Consider the following 26,334-nt stretch of genomic DNA (forward strand, 5'->3'; position numbering starts at 1 on the left):
TGGCTTTTAAATTCGAGGCAAAGAGCAAACCATTGCTTCTTAGTGTTGAGTGTTGACAGGCACATAAAAGCTGATAATGTAAGTCCAGGGGTTTAAGAGACTTAGTAGAGTTGCTTTTTTGTCGTATGACTGTATTTTAATGCCTCATTAAAGAGGCAGAGCCCTTTGAAAATCTTTACTAGATGGCATTTAAAAAAAGGTGAGATGGTTGGGTAAAATGTCAGTGTTTAAAAACTTAAGTCGTGGTAACCTTCATCTCTAATTTTGGATGGGTAAATGAAATGGTGGGAACTAACAGCTCTGAGCTGTGAATAACACAGCAGTGAAATCCAGGGACTAGAACTTTCCTTTTCTGATACTAGTTCTCACAGCCGTAAAGAAGGGGAAAATAAGTGTTGTCCATATTGGTTTTGCTCACAGAGAAAGGAAAGGCACAAAAGGAGATGTGGTTGCCTGAGTCTGTGCTGCCAACCATCGTGGAACCTGGCTTTGAAGATTTTCATTCCAATTTCTTTCAAGTAGAATTCCCCACCAGACAGAAATTCTTGCTCTTGTACTTAATGAAATGTAGCTGTGGTGTAGTGTGTATTTTTTCTGGTTTTGGTTTTCTCTTTTAAATGTCCTCTAATTCAACCTGAAGCTGTTTCAAAATGGGTGCTGTGCTGTGCTGCTTTGAGAAATATGAGTATGCTGTAAAATAAGTCAGTCCTTTAATAAAAAAAAAAAAAAAGAAAAGGTTAAAACAAAACTCCCAAACCCAGCAAAAACATGAAGGAAATGGAGAACTCAACCCCCAAATTTTTGTTACAAAAATAGCTACAGAATCGAGCAATTTATTTTGCTTTTGTCTCTAAAGGAGACTTCATTGACATGTAGGCAGCAGCTGTTGTGGGTCCCTGTTTTTGTTATCAATTGTATCAGTACAGTTCTAGATAAACACATTAGTTAAGGATACATCTTAGGAAGCACTCCTGTTTTCTTATCTGATATTGAATTGCCTGAATACTTGTATGTAAACTTTCTGAAAGGACATAGCTCCTAACAAAGGTTTAAATGCTGTACAGCTATTGTGATGAACTCCAGAGCTTTTTCCTCTATGATAACCCTCTGATACTTTTTCAGTGTGCAAAAAAATATTACAGGAGTTTTATAATTACTTTCATGACCAAAGAATTGAGTTCAGATTGTGTGAGGTAACTCTTGCTTTTGTTGCAGAGGATTATTTATTTTATGCTTTTCTCTGTAATTGCTGGTATGACTTGGTTCTTTCGTGGAATCTGTAATTCTTTTTGTTTCTTGCACAGCATCTAACTTAGTGATGCCCAGCCTGGTTTGCTCAATACCATGTAAAGCAAGGAAAAGCTAAATCTGAATCACCAAAATAAGTTGCTGGGGATGTAAGCTTTGATCCCTTGATAAAATGCAAAATTCAGTATTTATCAGTGAAGTTTCCATTGCTGGTTTAAATTGCTTAGAAATCACAGTTTCACCTATAGAGTGAAACATTTTTTGCTTTATAAGTGACAGCTGTCTAGATATGATCCCAATCACAACATTGCAAATGCAAAATTGTTTAATCTCTGATTTTTTTTTTTATTTGTACTGGATTTTGCACAAATCATTGCCAGTTTTAATTACAAGAAAATGTAATGTAGCTTTGTTAGTATATTTATTTTCTTCAAAACAATTTTTGAAATGTTCTTAGACTGTTTTTGGAGAATTTAATTTCTAGATGTGTCAACTTGGCAAGTTTTTGTTTTGTTTTTCTATTAACTAGAATGTTATGTCACCAGGCAGACTTTGATGCAGGCATCTTAAGTAATACAGAGCCTGTTTAGTTACAGAGTGAATCTGTCATTTTAAATATTAGAAGAGTCATCCTTTTACACAGTTGGGTTTCCTTTGGCCTAGAAAATGTAATTGAATTTTCTAATTCATCCAGAACTGAAATTCAGTGTTTCAGTTTATTCTTTGTTATTGGCTTTGTTCTGTTGTTTTGCTGGAGTTTTGTGGGGGTTTTTAAAATCAAAGTTGCCTACTGATAAACATCAGGCTGAAAGCTGAGCATCTCTATTGTTCATTACCAAAATCCAAGAAATTACTATAGAATCATTAAACAATTCAGGTTGCAAGGGACTGTGGCAGCCATCTGGTTCAAACCATTGCAGCACCATCAAGACCATATTCTGAGGGCAACATCTAGTCAAGGTTTTAAACATCTCTGAGGATGGAGACTCTGCAGCCTCTATGAGCAAGCATCTTCCGGTGTTCGGCCACTATTAATCTGGAAAAATTATTTCCTGATGCTCAGTAGGGATTGCCCATGTTCCAGCTTGTATCTGCTGCCTCTCTTCCTTCCACTGTGCATCTCTGTCTCCTGTTGGGTAGTTATAGACAGCAGTGAGGTTCTCCTTTAGCCCAAAATTCTCCAGGCTAAGAAAACCTCATACCATCAGCCTCTCCGCACATGTCACATGCATCATCCCTCAACTACCTTATATGGAGAACACAGAAGTGATATTTTATTTCAGTTAGCCAGTTTGTCCTGTTTACCTTGGTAAAAGTGACCTGTTTTTTTTAAATTATCATTATTATTATTGTTATTATGGGCAAAAGGGGTAAGTTTAGTTTTTATGCCCACACGGTGCGTAGTTCTTTCCAAACCTGTGGTCTTTGGGCACTGGCAGTGTGTTGCTCACTTCTAAGGTAATAAAGAAATGAAAGGCTGTTGCCAGTGAACTGAAATTGTGGATATCCACGGATCAAGTAGAAATATTTTGAAGGGATTGCATCCTGGAAAAAATTTGAAAACCTTTTAAGTAAGCCAAATATGTAATATTCCATGTCAAAATTCATGTTATTTCCCTTTATGTGCAATAAAGACAGAAGAAGCAGACAAGTTTGGATCCAGAGTCTTAGTTGCTGAGGGGGGTGGTACTCTTGGAAAGAGCCTGCTTTTTTTTTTTTTTTTTTTTGTGATATTTGCAGTGTTTAGCAGAGGTAACAGAAGTACTCAAGTGTCTCAGTCAAAAATCACAGCCAAGTTGAATTGGACCCTGTATGGATATGTCATGAGGAAGTGAATGAATAATTTTTAGAAGTGACAAGAGCACAACCAACCAGAGCAGGGGGAAGTTAAGAGGACAAAAAAGTGAGAACAGTTTCAGCAGAGGAGTGAAGTTGAAGATTATCATGGATCTTATGTTTGGGAAAAATGATGAAGGCACAAGCATGTTCTATGTGATAATGTTTTCATTCATGTAAAATTAACCTATAAGGCTGCTCTGTCCTCATTGAAAAATTTGGGCAGCGCAGTGAAGTTATAACCAAATGAATTATGTTCAGTAGCTAGTGCCTCTGTCCTAAAAGGGAATATGTGCTGAACTTTTGTATAGGATTTGTACCATACTTTATGGTTTGCTGGGGGCATTTGGGGGATTAGCTCGGTTGTTGTCTTCTATAAAGTCTGTGTACAACATCTGAAAGACATTTGTTTACCAGTACGGGTCTTAATCTCATCTCTGTGTACAACAGGTGCTGTACAACCTTTGTTGCTTCTTCCAGCCACATTCAGTTCACATCTGAATGGAAGTGGCCACTTTCAGTGAGAGACTTCAGTCTCCTGCTCCTCTGCCCTGCTGTGACTGCCCCTGAGGCAGTGCTGGCACTTCACTGGGCCTGATACAGTATAGTTTTCTTTCTGCCTGGAAGTGTGCTGAGTCAACTAATGCATTTTCTAAGGGCAACCCAGCAAATACAAGTTTTTGCTTTCCATTGATGGGCTCCAGATGTTGGTATGTTATCTGGAGGTGAAAAACCATTGTGAATGCATCCATTTTTTGATATATGCAGAGCTTTATTGCACTTCTTTAAACAATCAGCTTTTACTACAAAAAGAACTATCCTGATTTTTGGAACTTTTTGAATGAGTTACGAGCAGTGTTTTTTGGAGAATTGAATGTAGAAACATGCCACTATCAAGTTGGCATGTATGTGTTGTATGATATCTTGTCCGGGGTCTGAAGAACTGCTCAGAAGCTATTCCATTTCAGTGGGTCAAAAACCCCTTTTTTGTGAAAGGCCAACTGGAGATTTGCACAATTGACTGTAATGGCTCCAATTTAAAAAGATAGAGGTAACAGAGAGGGCTTCCAGTTGGTGGGATAATTAAAGAATACTCATGCTCAGATGGCTAAAACATTGTGCTCTCTGCTGCTACTTCATGCTACTTAAAAAGAAAAAAAATAGGTGTGGAAGAGGTGGGAAGTCAATTTAAGAGTAAGTTTGAACTGTATGAGGTCACTCTCTGGTTAACAGTAAGTTGAGGGTTAGCCATCTGTATGTCCTGTTGGGAATACAAATCCCAACATGATTACTAGGCAGCATTTGGGGAGGAACCAGAAGCTTCCACACCAAAATATATTTAAATTATGGCAGGAGCAGTGTATCACTTTAAGCTTGGTTGTTTTATTAAGATATTTCCTCATCCCTTTTTCAAATTGTGCTGGAATTGCAGATTAGAAGGTAAAAACTTCAGCAGGTCTTAAGAGCCAGGAAAGTGTTTTGTTATTACAGATTTTAATATGAAATTTCAGGTAGCAAAATACACATATTTTTGTGGTGTGTGTAATTTAGTTTTCTAAATTGGAAAATCTGCTGTTACCTAGCAGTTAATGACTATTTTTTCCTAACATTTGGAATGCAGGACCTGATTTGATAAGCTGATAAAAGAAAACAAAACTGAGAACATGTTGGAAGTGTGCAAAGTGAAAATTACAGTTTAGATAGGTTTGGGGGTAGATAGTTAGACATTTTAATTGAACTAAAATAGTTTTGTATTAATACAGTACTGTTGTGGGAGTACATTTGGGGGTATATTTGAAATTGAAGTATTTAAGTGAAGGAAAATGTATGTTAATGCTTTGCAAGAAAATGATTTTTTTTCTATCATCTATCTAAGCAAAATAGCTGTTAAAGACATTGAGCTCTCAAGTCTGTGATGGAAAGTAAAGTGTAAAGTTTAGGATAATTTCTTCAAGCCAAGAGTTTTCTTTTATCACTTCGGTTAGTATATTAAATTGCTGTAGGAAACAATCATGTGAATTCTGAAGTAAATTTTTATTCCTGGACAACTACAGGGAAATCGGCCCCTGGCAGTGTGAATAAAAGATGTTGACTGAGTCTGGATTCTGAAAGTCCTGTGTTTTTAACATCTCTGTGATAGGGATAACAGAAATGAGTCCAAATGATGATTTCACTTGCCCACATGGGGCATTGAATTTGATATGACAGCTTTGGGTACAGGCAAGCAGTGCTGGCTTATGTTAAGCAGCTAAACCCCCTGCTTGTCCACTGCAATTCAGCACTAGTCCACAGTTGGACTAGCTCTGCACAGTTAAATTGGTTAAAATTGCAGTTTTTATTATTTGAGTTAAGTTTTGTCTTTGGGGATTTTTCTCTGAATTTGGAGTAACTAGTCCTATGAATAAATAAGCTCCCACTTACACAGGCATGCACACACACAAAATTATCAAAAGAAGTGAATTCTGGGGGGTTTAGGTGTTTATATGCAAGTATATATGTGCAGCTGCATTTTTTAGGGGCAGGTGAAACTGGTCTTAGTCTAAATGGATCAGATGCACTAATGGGGGGCTTTGCACTCTTTTGAATGAATCTTTTTCAAATGGTAGTGCTACCACATGATAGAGCACTGATAAATTGCACTGACCTGAACTGCTATCTTTTTTCAAATCAACCCCCCCACCCTTCTGGAGTCATGTAATACACTCCCATTATCTTCAAATTATGTGCTCCATTTCTACTCTGCCAGCTTCACTTTGAGTGTTCTACCAGATACTTTTCTTGTAATATTTTAAGAAGGAAATAACCTAATTTAATTTTTTTTAAAAATCCAGAATTGCAGAATAGGTTGTGGTCCGTGTTTTGTGAGGAATTAAGAGGCAGTGAAAATACAGCATTAGTTTACTATTTCAGGACCTCTAGCCTGTGGAAGAAGGTGGCTGTGACAGCCCTTCCTGCTCTTACTGCTTTTTGAGGGAAGTTGGAGGGGTGAGTACCTTTCCTTTGGTGTCCTTAGTAATCACATCTGTAGACATCACATCTCCAGTGGCAGAATTCCAGTGGCTGGATTGTGCATTCATCTCCATTCACCCAGAAGAGGTACAACACTGTGGAAGTACAAGCAATGCAATCACATTGTTCATCTTCCCACTGCTTTGTTAAGGAATAGCTTTGTTTCTCCTGCAGCGTTTTGACTGGGCCCTTATCCCTCATGCTCATGTGTGGGTAATGGGCAAGAGGTTACAGAACCTGGTGGTGCACTGAGGCTCATGAGGCTTGTGGAAAATGTGGAATTGTTTCACATGGTCAGCGAGGACCAACACCTGTGGAAGTCATTCTAATCTCCAGTGAGCTTTAGGTCAGGTCTTGCTTGACAGTTGGGAAGGTGCTGGGGTTTCCTAGTCATGATGTGCAAACAGTTACTCTCATCAAAACAAAATTGTTTTCCTCTTTGCAGGATGTAGCTTGTGTTTTTTACAGAAGTTCCTATTACAAATATCATCATAGTGATCTCATTTTTTCTCAAAGCCCAGGGTTTTGGTACAGGTTTTCTATACCATGTTCACATAATTTGTGCAATGGAATAACATACATAAATTGTGCAGAACATATATGAAATCGAGCTGAGGATGACAGCTTTTCTGCAGAAATGTTGCAGCTATTTTCTAAGGTCAGTGGGATTTCTGAAGATGATTTTTAAGATTGTACAGGGACTGTATTAACTTTACCAGACTTAACGATGACACTATGTGAAAAATATATGTACTTGCACAAATAGTGTGAAAGAATTTCAGATTTGGTGTGTCAGATATTTATGGGTTGTCCCTGGTAAAGATTTTAGTACCTTGTTCTGTCAAGTGACTTTACTTAAATGTAAAATACAGTGGGTTAATGACTTTCAGTTTTTTACTTCTAAAATTTCAAATTTATAAACGCAAATTTCACTGGGGAAATACTGGTGATCCTTGTCGTGTCAAGAATGTCTGTAGTTATTCCAAAGCATTCTTTATTTCTATTATAATTCTTAATCACAGGAAATGGAATGTCATAAAAATGAAAATGGAATCAAATCACAGGAATGGAAATGTGAATGCAGTATGCTTGTTTGTACAGTAAGCATTTAAACATAGACATCAGTACACTGCAGAGAAGAAAATCCCCAGGACTTAAAGGACCAAAAACCCCTACTGTAAATCAGCAGGTAGTTCACCTGGAGGGAAAATAGAACAACTCTTTCATACAGTGATCAAAAACAAATGACAAGGTAGCTATTTTTTAGTTAGAGACTGCGCAGGGACAAACAATTACTTGTTTTAGAACCTTGCAATTTATTTTGAAATTGAGTTTCAAAGTTGAATTTTTTTTTTTAAAGATTGGTAAAAGTGACAGCATGGATTTCTAAAAACTGAATGTTTAAAATCTTCAACCTGTTGTTTGTTTTGCTTTCCAACAGCTCTGGTTCAAATAATGCAAACACACAAATGGTTGTATCTTTTTCTGGCTTTAGATTTATTTTGTGCGGTTATGGCTCTTGTCTCTGCAGCATTAACATTTTGCCTTTTTAGAACTAAAGAAATTAAACAGTATTTTAAAAAGGATTTTAAAGCTTCCATTTATCAGATATTTTGATTTAAATACTGGTTTAGGATCAAAGCACAGTTGCCCAGAGAGGCTGTGGAATCTCCATTGTTGGAGGCTCTCACAGAATCACAGAATGGGTAAGGGTGGAAGGGACCACAGTGGGTCATCTGGTTCAGCCTCCCTGCAGGGCTATCCTGGAGCACATTGCACAGAATTGCATCCAAGTGGTTCTTATATATCTCCAGTGAGGGAGAATCCACAACCTCTCTGGGCAATCTATTCCAGTGTCCAATCAGAGACACAGTAAAGTTCTTCCTCACATTCAGATGGAATTACTGTTGCCAACAGTTTCTGCCTGTTGCCTCTTATCCTATTGCTTGACACCACCAAGAGCCAGAGTCCATCCTCTTGACACCCTCCCATCAGATACTTATATGTATAGATGAGGTTCCCTCTCAGTCGTCTCTTCTCAAGGCTGAATAGGCCCAAGTCCCTCAGCCTTTCCTTATAACAGAGGTGCTCTAGTCCCTTAATCATCTCTCTAGCCCTCTGCTGGACACACTCCAGGAGCTCCATGTCTCTCTTGTCCTGAGGAGCCCAGAACTGGACACAGCATTCCAGATGTGGCCTCACGAGGGCTGAGTAGGGAGGCAGGATCACATCCCTCAACCTGCTGGCAATGATATTCCTAATGCACCCCATGATACCATTGGCCTCCATAGGCACAAGACCACACTGCTGGCACATGGACAGCTTGTTGTCCACAGGACCCCCAGGTCCTTCTCCACAGAGTGACTTTCCAGCAGGTCAGCACCCAGCCTGTACTGATGTACAGGGTTATTCTTCCCCAGGTTGAATTTTAGACATTTCTTCTCTGCCCATTTCTCCAAACTGTTAATTAATTAAAAACTATGTTTTTTGATTGTCCATTTTTTATTTTAATAGTGAACTTAGATGATTGGGAGATGATGCTGTTAGAACTGAACAATAACTTGGAGTGAGCTGGGGTATGTAGCTGAGTACCTTTTGATGGTTAAATCACAGGCTAAAACATGTAAGATTTGTTCATAAGAGTATGAACAGCCTTTAATGTTTGAATTGGGCAATCTGACTACAGATGAGACTTGAGTCAGTGACATTGTGATAGATGAATGGGTGATGAGACCTAGCAAGGAAAGAGTAAAAACACTGTTCACTGAGCATATATAGGAGTTTGTGAACCATAAATGGCTGCGAAAAGGAAGTACAGGGTATGTGTAAAAAGGCAGTGGCAAACAGGAAACCATGTCTCATGCCATCAAAGAATCAGTAGAAGCACAGTAGGCAATCTTCCAGTCAGCTGCCTGCACTGTATAATCTAACATGCACTCTGTCAGAAAAGCATCTGGTATTAGTTGCCAAGTCATATTGACATCAATATACAGTATGATTGTGAAAAGATCAAGTAGTGTGGGGAGTTCTCTTGCTATATCTGCACTAATGTGGTAGTCTGTGTTTTCCAAGTCATAGCAAAAATTAAGTGTATGTCTTCAGCTTGAGCTGTTTGGAGGAATATTTGTACTTACATGAACTTCTGAGGCCTGCGTGTAGCCTTTAATCTCTAAAACAGACAAGGGAATGCAAATGGCCTGGATATAGACCTTACTGCGTTCCTAATTGGCTTGATGAGGTTTTTAGTTTCATTGCTGTGGTTCCTTTGCCATTTATAATGCCAATAATTAAACATTGTATTTAGTCTGAAGTTACCATTCTTTTGCACTTCTTGATGTCTGGACATGAGCCGGCAATATGCGCTCACGGCCCAGAAAGCCAACTGTAACCTGGGCCACATCAAAAGGAGTGTGGGCAGCAGGTCGAAGGAGGTGATTCTGTCCCTCTGCTCTGGTGAGACTCCACCTGGAGTACTGCATCCAGTTCTGGGGTCCCCAGCACACGAAGGGCATTGACCTGTTGGAGCGGGTCCAGAGGAGGGCCTCCAAGATGATTAGAGGGCTGGAGCACCTCTCCTACAAGGAAAAGCTGAGAGAATTAGCTTTGTTCAGCCTGGAAAAGAGAAGTCTTCGGGGGTGACCTAACTGCACCCTTTCAGTGCCTGAAGAAAGCCTACAACAGAGATGGAGAAGCATTTTGCAGGTCATATAGTGACAAGACAGGGGGGAATGGTTTCAAACTGGAAGAGGGCAGGTTTAGATTAGATAAGTGTAGGAAGAAATTCTTTACTGTGAGGGGGTGAGGCCCTGGAACAGGTTGCCTAGAGAAGTTGTGGATGCCCTGTCTCTGGAAGTGTTCAAGGCCCAGGTTGGATTGGGCATTGAGCAACCTGGTCTAGTGAAAGGTGTCCATGCCCTTGGCAGCAGGGTTGGAACTAGATGATCTTTAATGTCCGTTTCAGCCCAAACCATTCTGTGATTCTAGGATTCTGTGTTTGATTCTCTTGAGCTGGAATTTTTCTTTTGGGCCCCAACTAAGGAGGATTTACAAGGTACAGAGCTGAGGGAGCTAATGGGTGATAATGAGTTAAAACAAAATTACAGTGGCATAGTCTGTAACTTTAATGTATTAACAAGTTGAAGTAAAGATTGTGTGAAGCCTGGGCCCATCAAAAGGAATTTGAGACTGCTTTTATACTAGGTAAGGTTTTGCTATCTCTTACCTTACATCAAGTAATAGTGCACCTTTTTTTTTCTGACAAAGGCAGGTCCGGAGTCCAACCAAGCATGGCTTTTGGTAAATGGTGATGTGTTCCTAGTCTCATCCACACAGTATCAGTGTCTTGCTCTAGGGAAATTCTGGAGGTGGGATGAGAAGGAAGGAGGAAGCAGATGAGCATCTGATTTCTGTTCAAGAGACAGGTGATGGAGATATTCTGGAAGTATCTGTATTCCTCTGGAAAAGCAGAGTGGTCACTACCAGGAAGATACAACTTTCATTTCCTCTTGTTTGCAGGCAAGACAGGCTGTCTTCTTCATGCTTGTTGCCTTCTTTGAAGAAAGTCTGGCAGAAAGCAGGAACTTTATAAATGTGATCTCCAATGACATGTGGCAAGGTGCCTCGAGCTGTGTCAGTAGGAAGCATCCTAAATGAAAGACTTCAAGTAGAGGGATAGAACCTCACCCTGAACCAATAGACCTTCCCTCCCACTGCCTAGAGAGTAGAATTTTGCTCCTGGAGAGTGCTGGCAGACAAGATCCAAGCTGGCTGTGATTGAGCTTGAAGACATGAATGAACAATGAAACTGTCCTGGGGGCACTGACTTTGCTTGGAGAAAATTCTCACAGGACATTAGGACTTGAAGTAACGAATTTTATGAATTTGAGGTTAACTGGGGTCAGTCATTCTATTTGTAAGTTAAATCCAACTTGCTCTTTCACCACTGATTGCCTGAGATCAGTGGCTGCTGTGTTTTTAAGACTGAAACTGCTGACCGTGTTGAGGGATGGAAAGAGGTCTGCAGTTTGATTTCTGCTCTCTCTGCATAGCCTTCTTGCTTGAGAATAAGCTGTCCTTGTGGGTAACACCAGCTCCAGGGCTTTCAGGTCGATGCAGCCAGACACTTGTCCCTTTCATCTCCTTGGGACCTTTTTTTTTCTATGCCTTCATCCTTCATTCACTTGGGCTCTTCCTGACATCTTCCTGGCTCTCAGCCGTGCCACCTCACTCTCACTTTTTCCTCCTTCCTTACCTAAAAGTGGGGATTCCACCCTGATTGGATTTCCCTGGGTAAGCAGAGTTGCAGTGCCTGACTGGCATGGACTGAACCAGGAGCCAGAACTCAATGTGCGCAGGAGACATGACCTCATGGCCCCAAGGATTCAGCTCCCACCTATGGTTGTGACACTGGGATAAGCTGGAAGGTGGCTCCCAGGCCTGCCTGGCAGGCAGAGGCTGGCTCCAGTGAGGTGGCTCCCAGCTTGTTCTGCACACAGGCAAGCACAAAGCTGTGCTGATTTCCTCAACCCCAGGCACTAGCTATGCTTGGGAACTGGCTTCCAGCTCTGCTGCTCACAGAGACAGACAGGAGCTCGTGGTTTGGACTCCTGGTCTTTCTTCCACAAAGCGTGAAGGGAACAGACCAGCTCCTGGCCCAACCTGTGGGTAGGGAGTGTCTCCTGGGAACCAGCTCTCTCTGCCCACAGCAACTAGCAGGAGACAAGAACTGGCTCTTGGCTGGTGTTGCTGGAGGAGCCATACAGCAGTTAGGAAGGTGTATAGCAGCTGGGAACCTCTGCCCTTGAGGTTGTCTTCAGAAGATATCTATGCCCTATATTTTTGACTGAGACAAGTCTATAACATTGAAGTGGGCATTGTCATTTGAAACAAGTGCTTCCTCAGATCTCAGTGCTGTTTTCATTAGTTAAAATATACACAGTCCAGTTCCACAAATGTATTTCTTATTACTGTACGACTTGGTGTGTATCAAGTAGTTGCTTCTTCACCAAAACTGCTGTGTATTACCAGTGTGCCGAGCACATAATAAACAATTGCCCAGTTAAGACTACTAACCTGAACTAAACAATGAAGCTTGCACTTAGGTGTGATCAAACATACTTGTTACACCGCCCCTCTCCTTGTAGAAGAGATCGAGGGTTAAAGTCTACTTAGCGCTGGAGGTGGTATTAAGTTTTTGTTCCTGCTTTCCATGTCCCCCCCATCCCCTGTCCTGAATAAGGACTTCTGCAAGTAACTACAGAAAAGTGGATCTTGAAAAAATGGTGTTTTTGTAGATGACTTGTTTGAATGTGGAGAACTCTGGGAAAAATTCAAAAGCCTGATTATAGTGACACAAAACTTTCATTGTTAGCAGCTTGAAAAGATTATGCTGAAAATTGGTTAGTTTTTGTCATCTTTTTATAAATTGTCTTTTAATTTTAATCTTTTCTTGCTTGACTTTGAAACCTGAAATAACTGAGTCTCCTCTAATCAAATGCTGTGGGTATAAAACTTCACAAATAAAAAGATTGTTCAGAAACCATTTGAGAGGGTGTGCAAAACTTTGTGATTGTTTTGGTAAACAAAATTTAGGTTTCCTTTACAGTATGTTATGAATTTATATGAACAGTATTGCTTTCCTGTTGCAAAAGATCATATTTGTTTATATGCTTTTGTCTATTGTTATTTTATTTTATTACTGAATTAACATTTTTCTTTTCTTCCCAGAGGATGCTAAGCAAGTTTTTGGCCAGACCACGATTCATCAGCACATTCCTTTTAACTGGAATTCAGAGTTCGTACAGCTGCATTTTGGAAAGGACAGAAAAAGACACCTAACATATCCGGAGTTCACTCAGTTTTTACTGGTGGGTACAGTTTGTCAAGAGCAATAAGAAGGATGCAAGAATCAAAGTATTTGCAAACTTGCCAAATACCACAGTGGTAGGAAAGTTGAAATATAGACCAAGTGAGGCTTTTACAATCAGAGTGCTGGAAATTTACAGCATGTTGATACATAGGATATGCTATTGGTAACATTGCTGATTCAGGCTAGCTGGGATTTTTTTCCTTTGTTTTTGGCACCCATGTACAGAAGGTGATTCTTTTCTACACTGTGTTGTAGACAGAGGCATGAATTTAAAACTTAGACTTCTAGTCTGAAAATCTCATGTATATTTAAATCTATGAGTCAAAGAATGTTAAGTGACAGTCTTGAACATTTTGGACTCCTTTGCCACACTACTATTAAGAGGTACTTCTGTCTGTAAACAGCATGTTTACCAAACATTTATTTCATTCAGAGCTGATTTCTGTAAAAATTATTTTTTTCTAGCCATTTCCTCACACTTTACATTTGACCATTTTTGAATTAAGATTATCTCAGCTAGAGAAATGCTCCTTAGCTTTGCTTGTGGTATGTAGAGAATAAAATACTCTCTTTTGCAAGGAATTCTTGGCTATTCATACTTTTTGGTACTTTGTTCCAGGAAGTGAAATACTGTGCTAATAATAAAATAAACAGATGATCTGTATTTCAGCGGTACCATTAAAAACAGTCTTCAGTAGGAATAGTGATCCTTGAAGTGGTAAAACACGTGAGTTTCTTATTTGTATTCCTCCTGAATACTTAATGCCTGTATTAGTATTTACACTAGAGAGTTTTAAAATGGGAACCTGCTTCAAGACTGCAAGGTTTCTTTTTCTCTTGTTTACACAAGTATGTTAGTTCACAGTAGGAGGTGGTATCATTTTGATGAGGAATAATTAAGATAATGCTATTGAGACAAATGTTTCAAATTGACTTTGTAGAACAGAGCCTAATTAACTTTGTATGAAGAGGACGTCAGGTATCACATGATTAAATTGTATTCCCTTAGGTTTTGTATTGACTATTGTAACTCCTAAGTAGCTAAGACATAGACTAGTTTTGCGACAGATTAAGGAATTAGAAGCTCTTTTGAATGAAAAAGCAAATATGTGACTTGATTAGGAAAAAATTCCTCTGGCCACATGTGCTGGTATTCTTGTATCTCCTTCCAGCTACAGAATAAGCCCTGGATATGTATCCTGATTTTGGTGGTTTAAAGTCATGGCTTTAACAGAGTACCAGTCTTGTTTGCCTCATGTGTCTGCTTGTTTAGAGATGTGGGGAAAACCTGAAGAGAAACCCAGAATGAAAGAAAAGGACACTTTTTCACCACAGAAAAAAAAGGGGGCGGTGTTGTGAGGGAGGTTAGAGTAACAGACCTAAAGGAGCCTGTAACCTCAAGGCTGGGTATTTGGAATATTTGAGTTCTTTCTTTATGTCTTTGGGTTCTTTCATGTTTTTTCTTTGAATTAGGAAAAGCAAGAGCTGAGGCAGGAGTTTTCTAACTTTGGAGACAAGTCCTAACTACTAGGCTTTCTCATCCTATGGAGGGATATTCCTCTTTACTTATCTGAAATGACTTGGACGTGATCATATTCTGGGGATAATTGTATTTGGCTTTGGTATGTCTTGGCTCTGCCATTTAAAATTTTTTTTTTAACTGGTTCTACTTCAAAAGTGAATCTTGGCTAGGTTCAAGGCAGCGTAAAAGGTTGTGTTGGAACATGTCAGTGGTCTTCATGAGCCAGACAGCCCTTTGGTGATGCTCCATGTAGGACAGGAAGAGGAAGAGCATAAACCTGGACAATAAGAATGACGAGTCTGGGTGTCCTTTAGGGAGGTGAGATGTGCTCAGGAAAAGTTCTAAGGTTGCTAAAATTGATGCTCTCAGCATTGGCACAGGCAGCAAGGACTTTTAAATTAATTAATTGTCCTAAGGCTGCTGAAGCTGTCTATCAGTACAGTCTGCTGGGATGTTCAGTCAGTCTCAGTAATTGGGTATATCTGTTTACTCACTTTCATTTTTGAAATACATACGTTTTCCTACCGAGTCTTGCCTTGCAGTATTGTATTATAGATGCTGAAATTTGGGCACAGAAATGACTCTCAAATTGAAGAGTGTTCACAGGCATAGAAATCTTCCTTTAAGCTCGGTAACCTTTGGTATTCAACCTTTCCTTCTGACATTCTGCCTGTGTGTGAGTCAGTCATCTTTGGTCTGATGTGTAGACCTTGGACCTTAGACAGCGGGAGACCACAGTGGATACCGAATTACCTTTCTGCATTCCTGATGTGTGAATGCACTTTACATTTCACTTAACGTGGACCAGATGGTTCTGTAAGGCATGTCTCAGGTACTGCAGTATAAGTACAATGCAATTTGCAACTTTTAATGCAATAATCCAGCTAGATTCAAATTCCTTTCCATTGGGTCTTATTATGCCACAGAAAGTTGTTACATGTTCTTTATCTGTCGCAGCATTTGGACTAATCATCACTTCTGGCAAAGCTGAAGGGACATGGCAAATAACATTAGTATATTTTATCCATGCACAAGATGGATATCTTGTGGCTTTAAATAAGCAGAGTTTCTATGGGATTCTGAATATTTATATGCTCCCAGCACTTTTTCTTTCTGCAATAACAGAGATGGCTGAAAGTATAGCCTCCAAACTCCTTGGCTCTGATACAGATAACAATCTATTTGCATCAACCTAGAGCTCAAGGCATGTTGTTTTACCCTGCTTCTCATTTTGCTAGCTTAAAATTAGCTCATATAACTCCACTGTATATCCATCACATCTATATCTGTTTGGATATGGCCATATTCCATCATCACTTAATGGCAAGTCTGCCTCATGAAGAGTAACATCAGCCCCTTTCTCAGCATATAAAATCTATTCCGCAGGATTATATGTGGGTCTGGTAAATCCATTTCCACATTGTCTGGGAATTTATTTATGCCCAGCATATTAGTTGATGAAGTAGTACTCTTTATAATTGAACCCTGGGATCTACTCCAGTGGCAAGGATTGTGCTGTATCTGATGACTTCTAGATCCATTGGGATGGAATGGAAGCATCAATTTCTATCTAAGTGGAAAATAAAGAAGCTTTTAATGAGCTGTAAGTGAAAGCTGAGGTAAAATCTCTAGATAGGAAATAATTTCATTAACATTCTGGTGCCAGCATGCCTGCCATGACATGCAAATTAATTTTTTACAAAGTCTTATGCTACCTGGGGGAATTCTGGACTTCCAGTATCAAGGAAGAAGCTTGTTTTCTATGTATATCTAAGTTTACAGAAAGTCTAGTCAGAGATGGTTCTTTAGGATGTGTAATTTGTAATGCAAAGTAATGAGGATTGTGTTTCTGTAAACCTTAATCTGTCTAGGTAAACAGTATGGGACTGAAACAGGTGAAACAATAAAAATTATTGCAAGTCAGACAGCATCTCTGAAGAGTACAATTTTGCTTGATTGTTTTTCAGTTTATTTTTAAGGTGGTATTTTTTATATTAGCTGCACATACATACCGTAGGTGATGTTATAAACATCTCATAAAGAATTCCATGGTAAATTGCTAGTAGCTACTTGAGCCTCATTTTGAAACATAGTTAGTCATGCTGTGAGTTGTCTCAGCTTTCAGGTATGGACACTGAGGGAGTAGATAGCCTTTCTCTGAGGTAAACACTGTAAGGGGTTTATTGCATTGTTATGCATTGTACGGTGGTTAGAAAAGTGACATATGTCTGGTTGGTTTGTGATGGACTTTACAGGTGAAATTTAATTTTGAGACTTAAGTGTGTTACCATGTAATGGTCTGCATGTTCTTGTATGCCATGCTGTTGCTGTTGTCATGGTTTGGGAATGTCACGTGGCTGAAGATCCCTGTGCTTCTTTCTGCTTGGTGTAACTGGAAAAGGCATAGCACTGCCCAAAATAACCAAAGCCTCAAAAAAGTGTCTACCTTTCTGCCATTTTGAACTGGAACTTTGTTTCTGAGGAGGTGTGAATGGGGAGTTCTGGCAGACTGACATAATCCCATTCAGAGTTCTGGTTTACTGTCTAATTACAGCTAAATGGCTCTTTTCTGGCTGACAAGAAGATGGGCAAATGGCAGCGCTGAGTCTTTGGCCATGTGTTTAACCAAGTGGGATAATTCTCTCTAGTGGGTTCCACTTGTACCAAGAAGATTGAAAAGAATCGTGTCAGCAAGGAGGGGATGGAGTGTTTTGGCTTATCCTCAACTGTAGTACTAGTAGCCTTTTTGCAATTAGTTGTATGATGACGAGAAACATGCACATAACAGCTCTTTGGAGTGTGAGCCCTGCTCTGTTCTGTGGCTAAGACACTGTCAGCCAAGGTCCCACCAATGGTATGCATACCTCCAGACTCACCGATGGGTGTACACAGATGGTAACAGACTGGACTTTTGTAAGTGACGTCCAGGGTTCTTTTCTGCATTTTAGTGCTGGATTCTGCCAGCAAAACACTGCCATCAGTTTCAGTGGTTAAAACAAAGTGAATGAGGGAGAGAGAAGAAAGCAATATTCAGTTTCCTATGTAATCTTTCTGCTAAATGCAATTTATTTTTTCTCTGGTGATGCTTCCATTTAATGACAAAAATTTTTGTTCATACGTTTCTACCTCCCAGGTGGTGAGTATTTAGGATACAAGAGTTATTATAGCTAACCCCTCTTCAGAGCTCTCTGCCTCCCAAGTAGCTGCCTGCCTCAAGCTGACGAAGTCTTTTTGTGTTCTTGTGCTCATCCCATCATAAACCTTCCAAAATTGCTTGCTTCCAAATTTCTGTTGAAATTATAGTCTCAATTGGAGCGAAGTAAGAGCTTACATGGCTGTATCCAGCCAGAGTGAGTATTATTGCTGAATTGTAACACCTCCACATATGGGTCTGTAATGTAAAGAATACGTGGCAGAACTGAAATTGTACCACTTCAAATTATAACCCCCACAAGTGTTTCCCATCAAAAGAAGAAATTTCTGAATAATTCTGTGGATGAAACATTGATCTGTCCATTTCCCCTCCCCTTTCCTCCTCCTGCCTGATATGTTAGGAGGTTTTCATCGTACCTTTCAGGTCAGGGGGCATTGTTTTAATTAGGAATGAGGGCTAAAATTGGGGAAGTCGGGAGGCTGAAATGGAAGACAAGCATGGTTTGAGTGGCAGTTTGCTTCGGTTTCTGTGGCGTGAGCTGAATGGGCAGAAGGAGGGATGGTGGCCGCAGGCCCCTGGCAGGTCTGATCCGATTCTGTCTGAATTTGCCTTTTGCCCTTCACTCTTGATTTCTTTGAATGCTGTTGTGAGACAACTATTGACTAACCAGAGATCATATTCACTGTGAATACATGATGATGGTGGTTCTTGGCTAGCCTGAGTCTTGGATTAATACATCTTTTAAGGCATAAATTTGCAAATATAATGGGAATAATTGGGTAGTGTCATGGTCCACTGCAAGACTTGCTTAGTATTGCTGACATACTTTTGCTCTGATTCCATTTTCTGAATAACTGAATATGAATATGTATTCAGACTAAGCACTGTATTTCCAGTGAAGAAGTTTTTATAATCCTTGAAACTTAAAGGGAGGATGTGGCAATGATTTATTTTCCTCCATTCAGCTAAGAAATACAGATTGGGAACAGTAACTACATCACCGAAAGGTATTTCTGGTTTTTGCAAACCCGTAGAACTGAAATAAGTTGTTCATATGTATTATCAAGTAAAAATCTGGGCAGGATTGTTGCTTTTAAAAGAAAAATAAGTAAATAAAAAAGAAAATAAAGCAGTCTGACAGTAATTTAAGAAGAAAGGGTGAAGGTCACAGTAGCAAAGAATACAGCTTTGAGAGATTAAATGCCTTTTTTCTCCTCTTTTCTTTCAGTGATACTTTTGAGTCACAAAATGAGATTATCAAGGGTTGTATCAGATAATGCTTAATGCTCAATGATAGATACCATATATGCTTCTGGTAGAAAAGGCCAAAACTTACCCATACAGTATCCAATTAAACTTAGATTGCCTGTAGTCATGTTTTGTTAAGCATGACAGATCTTGTAGGATTGCATTATTTCTATTAAATGTAACTGTTAAGGTGATGGTTTTGAACCTAACTATTTTTTCCCCCTTATGTTTTCAGGAGATACAGTTAGAACATGCAAAACAAGCTTTTGTACAGAGAGATAATGCTCAGTCTGGAAGAGTCACAGCCATGGACTTCAGGGACATTATGGTCACTATCCGGCCACATATGCTGACACCATTTGTAGAAGAATGTCTAGTGTCTGTGAGTAGTTGTGATATCCCAGCTGGCAAAGACCTGGTATACAGATGTGGGATTCCTTTTTTTACGTACCTTGACCACTATATGTGACATGTTTGTGGATGCATGTTTTTAAGTTTAGCAGTTATTGTCTGTATTTCATATTCATTTATGAAAGTTGACCCTTATTTCAGAATACATGTCCTCAATGTTCATGATCTCCTGAGACAAAAGACAAAGATGGACCTTAGTAATGGCCTACAAATGTAGAGTTTGCCTGAGTATTTTCAGTCATTCCATCATAGTAGACTGTGTCAGATATGTCAGAATGCCATGACATCTCACTTAGGACATCAGCCTCAAAGAACTTGCTTTGTAATGTGAATTCTGACCTCCTGAGTGTAATTTCTGAGTACTTGGGACAATGTATGAACTGGAATGTCGCCCAAGGACATTCACTATATATCGACTGATAGTTGTTACACTTGATTGTACATTTTGTTTCAGTTTGAAGTGTATAAACCAAATTCAATATTGCAGTTCTGCAACTTCACTGAAGAAAGGAAAAAAAAGGGTACATTTGGTTTTGACCACAGTTTCTAACCTTGGGAACTTGTAGCAACATGTTCCAAGGAATCCAAAGCCTGGCCATACCCAAGTTTAAAGAAATCTGTTCTGCTTTGACTTGCAAGGGAGAATTCCAGGGAGATGTGTGAAGGGATGAGAACTGCAAACTGACCACAATATCAGAAGATGCATACAGCAAAAAGCCAGAAGACTTAGGGACTGATATTGACATGTCATGCTTTCTTCCTTGGTTCCCTCACAGTCTTGTTATCATCTTCCCTGGGTCATGTGCTCTCTCATAAAACATCAGATATGATTTTTGATTCTCCCTCAAGGTCAATTAAATTTTGGAAAGCTTATGCATTTTTTCAGAAATCTGCTTGATCGCTGATCTTACAATTTAAATAGAGAATCGATCCAATAATTTTTCTATGTGCAGACCCAACACCACTTTAAAAGAAAGGTTTAGGCTCAATTCTCATTTGAGAATGAATAACTGTTCGAATCTTATTGTTCCCATTATGTTTGACTGCCTGATATAAGCCTGAGAGCTTACTGCTGGTTTTCAATGACTTGAAATGCCTGTGAATTTAAATGTTTCAGTTGACCTTTTTCAGAATATGTTTTGGTTTTGTTGAAATTTTCTGTGTAGTAATATGCTTTACATGTAGAAGTAGATTTCCTCATTACTAGAAATAAGCCAGCTTATGAAACATTTCCAACTGAAGCAGTACTGAAACTTGAACTTTGTAAATTACTACTGGTTATGTTGTTATAATCCTGCATATGTATTTGTTTAGGTTCATAGGGTGGGGGAGAATTCTATATTCTGGTCATGATTAGTTTCAGTAACATAAGAATCTTTCATAGTTTTCTTTATTTTGCAGGTTTTTTTAAAAAAGCAAGCTTGTGCTTCTGTTGCTCTTGTAAAATAATATTGTTTGAAAACCTTTATTTCAAGATTTTTCTTAGTCTTGTAACAGTCTCCTTTCTCTTCTTTTACTGTCTCTACTCTAGGCTGCTGGAGGTACCACTTCCCATCAGGTCAGCTTTTCCTATTTTAATGGATTTAATTCTCTCCTTAACAACATGGAGCTCATTAGAAAGATCTACAGTACTCTGGCTGGAAATAGAAAAGATGTGGAAGTCACTAAGGGTTGGTAGAAATGTTTGCAGTCTGGAAGTTTCCTTGGGCATTTGGTTGGGGTGGATGGAGGGAAAGACCTCATCTGTATGCTTTTAAATCGATGGGAGGGGGCCTGCCTCGTTAGCATTCCTTGGTACACCACTCAGTTTTGTACAGTCCTGTTGGAGTCCACCCTCCAGGTTTTTCATTTTGTTTCAATCAGAAAAAGGTCCTAGTAAACTGGCAGTGGGGGCAGGGTGAGGAAAGTATGTAAAGATATTTAAAAGTTTAAAAAACTTCCTAGGACTCCTGCCAAATTGGCAGCCTATTAAAGTGACCTTCAAGGGTAGTTGAAGAATTCCATAAACTTGTATTGGCGGCACAGTAAGCTGATCTACAAGCTTGGAACAAGATGTTATCTGCTATAAAAATATAGAGAATTCCCTGTGCAACGCCAGAGTTTCATTAATGTGGCCTACTGGGACTATGCATGAAAAGTTCCACATCTCTCGACTCCTGTTTTGGGGTGGGGTTTTTTTGGTTTTTCTTTTTTTTTTTTTTTTTTTTCTTTTTTTTTTTTTTTTTTTTTTTTTTTTTTTTTTGCCTCTGACCTGCAACTGATTGATACCGTATGTCAAATATCTTAAATCATGCTGGTAGCACTAAGCTTTAAGACCAGAGAGTTGTACTTACTTACATGAAGGACAGACCATTTAAAGCATGCATTTTTGTACAGACAGGAACACTTTTCTGTTGGGTCACTTCTATTCCCCTTCTTCACCCCCAGCATCTACTACTTTATACTAAAATACAGAGGAACTTTGAGGTGCTCTGGATTATTTCTTCTGGTTTGATTGCATTTTCTTTTCTGTGTTTTTATTCTGTTTCAGAGGAGTTTGTTCTGGCAGCTCAGAAATTTGGTCAGGTTACACCCATGGAAGTTGACATCTTGTTTCAGTTAGCAGATCTTTATGAGCCACGGGGGTGAGTAGAAAATTATCTATCATCTCTTTCCTTTCGTCCTCTCTGCTTCTTGGAAGGAGTGGGAGGTGGTGTTGGGGAACAGGAGAGTGTAGTGTAGTGGACACATGCAGGTAAACCTTGTGATCTGAAAACACATCTCTAAGCAAACACTAAGCTGAATTAATTTCCTCAGGCGCATGACGTTAGCTGATATTGAAAGAATTGCTCCTCTGGAGGAAGGGACGTTGCCCTACAACCTGGCTGAGGCTCAGAGGCAGGTAAGAAGAGAAGCCAGTATGATGCTATTACCTGTGTCCGGTGCCATGTAAGTAGATACACAACCTTCTGTGTTGTCATCTAAGTTGCTTTTCCCTTGTGCTCTGTAATATCTGTGAGGAATACCATCTTGTTAGAATTTATTTTTAACCTGTGTCATGTTCTCTCCATGTCCTCTCTGTGCCCCTTTCTCTTGGGCTGCATTTTGACAGGTCAAATGTAATTTACTTTGGAAAGATGAAATGTACAGGAGTGTCATGCAGCCATTCAGTAAATAGTAGGTGTATACCTAATTCAGGTGTTTATGTTTTGTGATTCTGCTACTTTCTGTTCTTTTTAATGAGGAAAAGAGACTTCCTCCCTCAAATACGGATAGGGAAATTCAGCATCTAGCCTGTTAAATGGCAGCCCTTGTTCTGAACACACATGCATGTTCCTGGCTTCAGAGAGTTCTCTGCTTTGCCTTATGCTCTGCTGAATATCAAAGTAGGAGAGGTTATGTACGGGCTAGCATCACAGTTTCAGTAAAAGCATTAATATTCTCTGCAGTTCTAAAACCTAAAGGATACTTACTTTCAATGGTATAACCACAAATGAGCTTTTTTTTTGTGCGCTCGAGGCAAAAAGAAATAGGAGTGTTCTTTAAATGTCAAACCTGTTGATCCTTTAGGTTTTGTATTATTTTATCATATTTTATATTTTCATTCACATGAGTTTCCACACAGATAGATTTAAAACTAACTGTTCTGTTTGTCTCTATTTTAAGGCAGTCTTAACTTTGTGTCTTGTGAGACTAAGGGTTTTTTTGTTGGTTTTCTTTTTTCCTGCTCTGGGTCTGTGCGGAGACGCCAGTTTGACCACAATGAGTTGATGCAGGCTACATTTTTAGGACTACCAGGCCATAAGCCAGGCCTCTGTGTGTGTGTGTGTGTGTGTGTGTGTACATATGCGTCTCTTTTGCTTCTCTTTTTTTCTTCTCCACCCTCCCCTACATGTGAACACCCACCCCACCGCTCCAAGACAGTATCTGGGCTGGTGGTTTTCTGTTTGTTTGAGCAGTGACTAAATGTTGATGATGCTGGGATGAATTCAAAAGAGCTGGCTCCCAAAAGCTCACCATCTATTCCTAGAAGACTCCTAAAGGAGTTAAAAGCATTTGCAGTGGAATGAATATGAAGTAACATAAGTTACAATAGGTGGCAGTAAAAGGTAGCCAAAAATGCAGTTATGAAAGTAGCGCATTCCTCAGTTTTTGCTTTGGGGTCACTGTCTTTGTTAGTATTATTTACACCATTCTAAGAGGGTAGGACATACGAACCTGCTTAAACCTTACCATTTCTTCTGCATATGTGTCCTACCTTTTCATTTTTTCCATCCAGTTCCTTTTTAATGTCAGCTGTTTGATGCTGAGACTATGAAAAGATTTTTAGCTACATCTATACCTTCAATTTATTTTCTGGCCACCTCCACCTACATTGGAATATTAACTAAAACCTTAACACATTTTCAGGAAAATATATACATATTTTTATTTTGTCCTTTTATTTGTATTATCCTAAAAAAAGCATATTACAAAAAGTGGTACTAAGTATGGAAGGCTTAAGGCAGCTGCAGAACTTCTGATCTCCTTACTATTTTCTTTCATCAGATAGCAATTTTAAGTCTGGAGCACTTCTGAAATTTATTTTTCATTGGGTTAAATCTAGTACTCATAGGCTGTGAGCAAAATGAAATTGTGGAAGTGCTTTCTGAAACCTCGTTTTCCTTTAGTAATATGTATGAACAATGCTTGCATACTTGTTTTAATAGCCTCAGAAGTAGTAGGTATACCTGGTTTTGGCGACAGTAGAAAGAAATTCCAAACTAAAGTTGCTTTTAGCTGTAGAAAATTAGTGACTTAAGATGCAATATGTATACCCTCATTTAGACCACATTTAGATCATTGATTTTAGAGCTGTATAATTTTGTTGTCGTATTAGTCTATTTTCTTTGCTATTCCAATCTGAAGAGGCTGCATTACATGGCACTTTAAAATCAGTGAAAAAGAAATAATAGAAAACAAGATCTCCAGTGTATTGTGGGGTGTTTTCTTAGGTATCTGTATAGTTATATCTGTCTAGTCATGAGATGTTCTCTCATGAAATACAATGTTCTGATTATTTTTCTTGTCATTCCTTTTGTTTTAAATCCTGCCCTGGCAGAAAGCTTCAGGCGATGTGTCTCGACCTGTTCTCATCCAGATTGCAGAATCAGCGTACAGGTTTGCCCTTGGTTCAGTTGCTGGAGGTTAGTCATAACTGAGCAAAAGAATATTCATCTTCACTGTTTGGGTTTTTTCTTCTTTTCTTCTTTTCATTTGCCCTGTGTGAAAGGCTTCTCAGTCTTTCCCTTGGAGCTGTGTCTAAGGGGTGGGATGACTATAAGATTGAAGGGGAATCTACAAGATTAGTCTACAAGATTTTTGGAATTTGTGAGCCATTGGAGTTTCCAGGTGGTGTTGCTATCTGATTTGCCACCAAACATGTTTCAGGAGAATCAGCTTAATAATTGAGGTAGGGCCAGGAAGTGCTTTTGGTTAAAATTGTGGAAGGTAGTTTAATATATCCAGAATATATCTTGGATAAAAAAGGTACAACTGATACATTAGATGTGAATGTGAAAGATGACAGATGCAGTTAAACATTGCAAATGCAAGATCATGTTTTCTTATATCTTGATTTTTATTTGCAGCTGTTGGAGCCACTGCAGTCTACCCAATTGATTTGGTAAAAACTCGAATGCAAAACCAGCGTTCTACAGGCTCTTTTGTGGGAGAACTTATGTATAAAAACAGCTTTGATTGCTTCAAGAAAGTGCTACGTTATGAAGGTTTCTTTGGGCTTTATAGGGGTAAGTTTAAAAGGTGACCTTGATAATTAAAAACTTGATAATTAAAACTTCATTGAAGTGAGAATAGTTCTGTAGGACCTCCCTGTCCTTTCCCTCCTCACCTGCAATAGGGCAACAGTAGCAATTTCTTATGGGAAAAATATACTCTTAGTCAAGTTTTCATTTCCTTAGCAGTCCTTAGTACCAAGAGTGCTTTGTCCTGTTTGGTAGGAAGTTAGATCATCTGTGGGGTTTTGTTGTTTGGGATTCTTACGTGTTTTGTTTCAGTGTTCTTTCTTGTATGTCTTCTTTCTGTTTAAAAACATATGGTACCTTATTAATAACCAGATCTTTCGTTGTGCTTTTATGTATACCTCTTAGCTTGTTACTGTGGAGTAAGCCAAAGTGATTTGCTGGGTTTCAAACCACTTAGCTTTATATACATAACCAACACACCCAAAGGTGCCTTTGTAGTCAATGGAGAAAGCTCCAAAAGCGATTGACTGTTCAGGACGTAAATCATCCTCACTTTGGATATCTTAGATAAGTGCCTGCAGTTGGATGGTGGCTCTTTCTTTTTATTTTGTCCTTGTCTCAGTTGTGACATCAGTGGTGTAAGTTCAAGTAACTCAGAAGGAGTCATAAAGAATCAGGAACTACTGCATGAGTCTGCAGTTCTTCTCTGTCACGGTGGTAAAGTAAATTATATTTCAGGTATCCCAGTTATTGAGGTCTTTTATCCCCCTCTGCCATATCCATTGGGGAGAATTTGAAACTTGCATTACTTATTTCATTTTTAGCCAGCTTGCTTAGCAGTTGAGTCAGGAATAAAAAACAGAGGATTTCAGTAAAACATTGTTATGATCTGGCAAAACTATGTGCACCTTAAAAAAAGTAACAGTTTGTAAGACAACGGGGGAAACAACATTAAAACTAAGTGGTGTGATATATGTGTACTCTATAACATATGACCTGAGTTAGTGGAGGCTGGCTAAGTAGCTCCTCTGCAAAATACAGACTCTGTAATTATTTCAGCACAATTGGAGATGGGAAGGTTCTGTTGTTATTGACTGAGTTTGAGGCAATTTTTGGAGTAGACATAATAATTTAATAAACAGTACCAACATGGTCTTTATTTTGTAAGGATTTATAGCAAGTCCCAATTACTGTCTAAAGAACCAAATATATTTCCTGCAAATGTAAGTCTGCTTTTTCCAGGATCCTGAAAGAATAAATATGCAGAATTCCACTATTATCTGCTTCTGCCATATTGAAACTGTGAAGTGCAGTG

General features: G+C 39.1%; 1 protein-coding gene across 1 annotated transcript in view; it reads left to right on the forward strand.

Annotated features, from left to right (window-relative positions):
- SLC25A13 (solute carrier family 25 (aspartate/glutamate carrier), member 13) overlaps window positions 1-26,334 on the forward strand; it is a 76,128-nt gene that overhangs the window by 14,477 nt on the left and 35,317 nt on the right. The window contains exons 4-10 of the mRNA XM_009083472.1: window positions 12,820-12,959; window positions 19,121-19,267; window positions 20,828-20,966; window positions 21,827-21,920; window positions 22,093-22,177; window positions 24,377-24,461; window positions 24,906-25,064. Of these exons, the coding sequence (XP_009081720.1) occupies window positions 12,820-12,959; window positions 19,121-19,267; window positions 20,828-20,966; window positions 21,827-21,920; window positions 22,093-22,177; window positions 24,377-24,461; window positions 24,906-25,064 (849 nt within the window). The remainder of the gene's footprint in view (window positions 1-12,819; window positions 12,960-19,120; window positions 19,268-20,827; window positions 20,967-21,826; window positions 21,921-22,092; window positions 22,178-24,376; window positions 24,462-24,905; window positions 25,065-26,334) is intronic.

This window comes from Acanthisitta chloris, unplaced genomic scaffold (genome assembly GCF_000695815.1).
Source record: "Acanthisitta chloris isolate BGI_N310 unplaced genomic scaffold, ASM69581v1 scaffold10641, whole genome shotgun sequence".
Taxonomy (NCBI): domain Eukaryota; kingdom Metazoa; phylum Chordata; class Aves; order Passeriformes; family Acanthisittidae; genus Acanthisitta; species Acanthisitta chloris.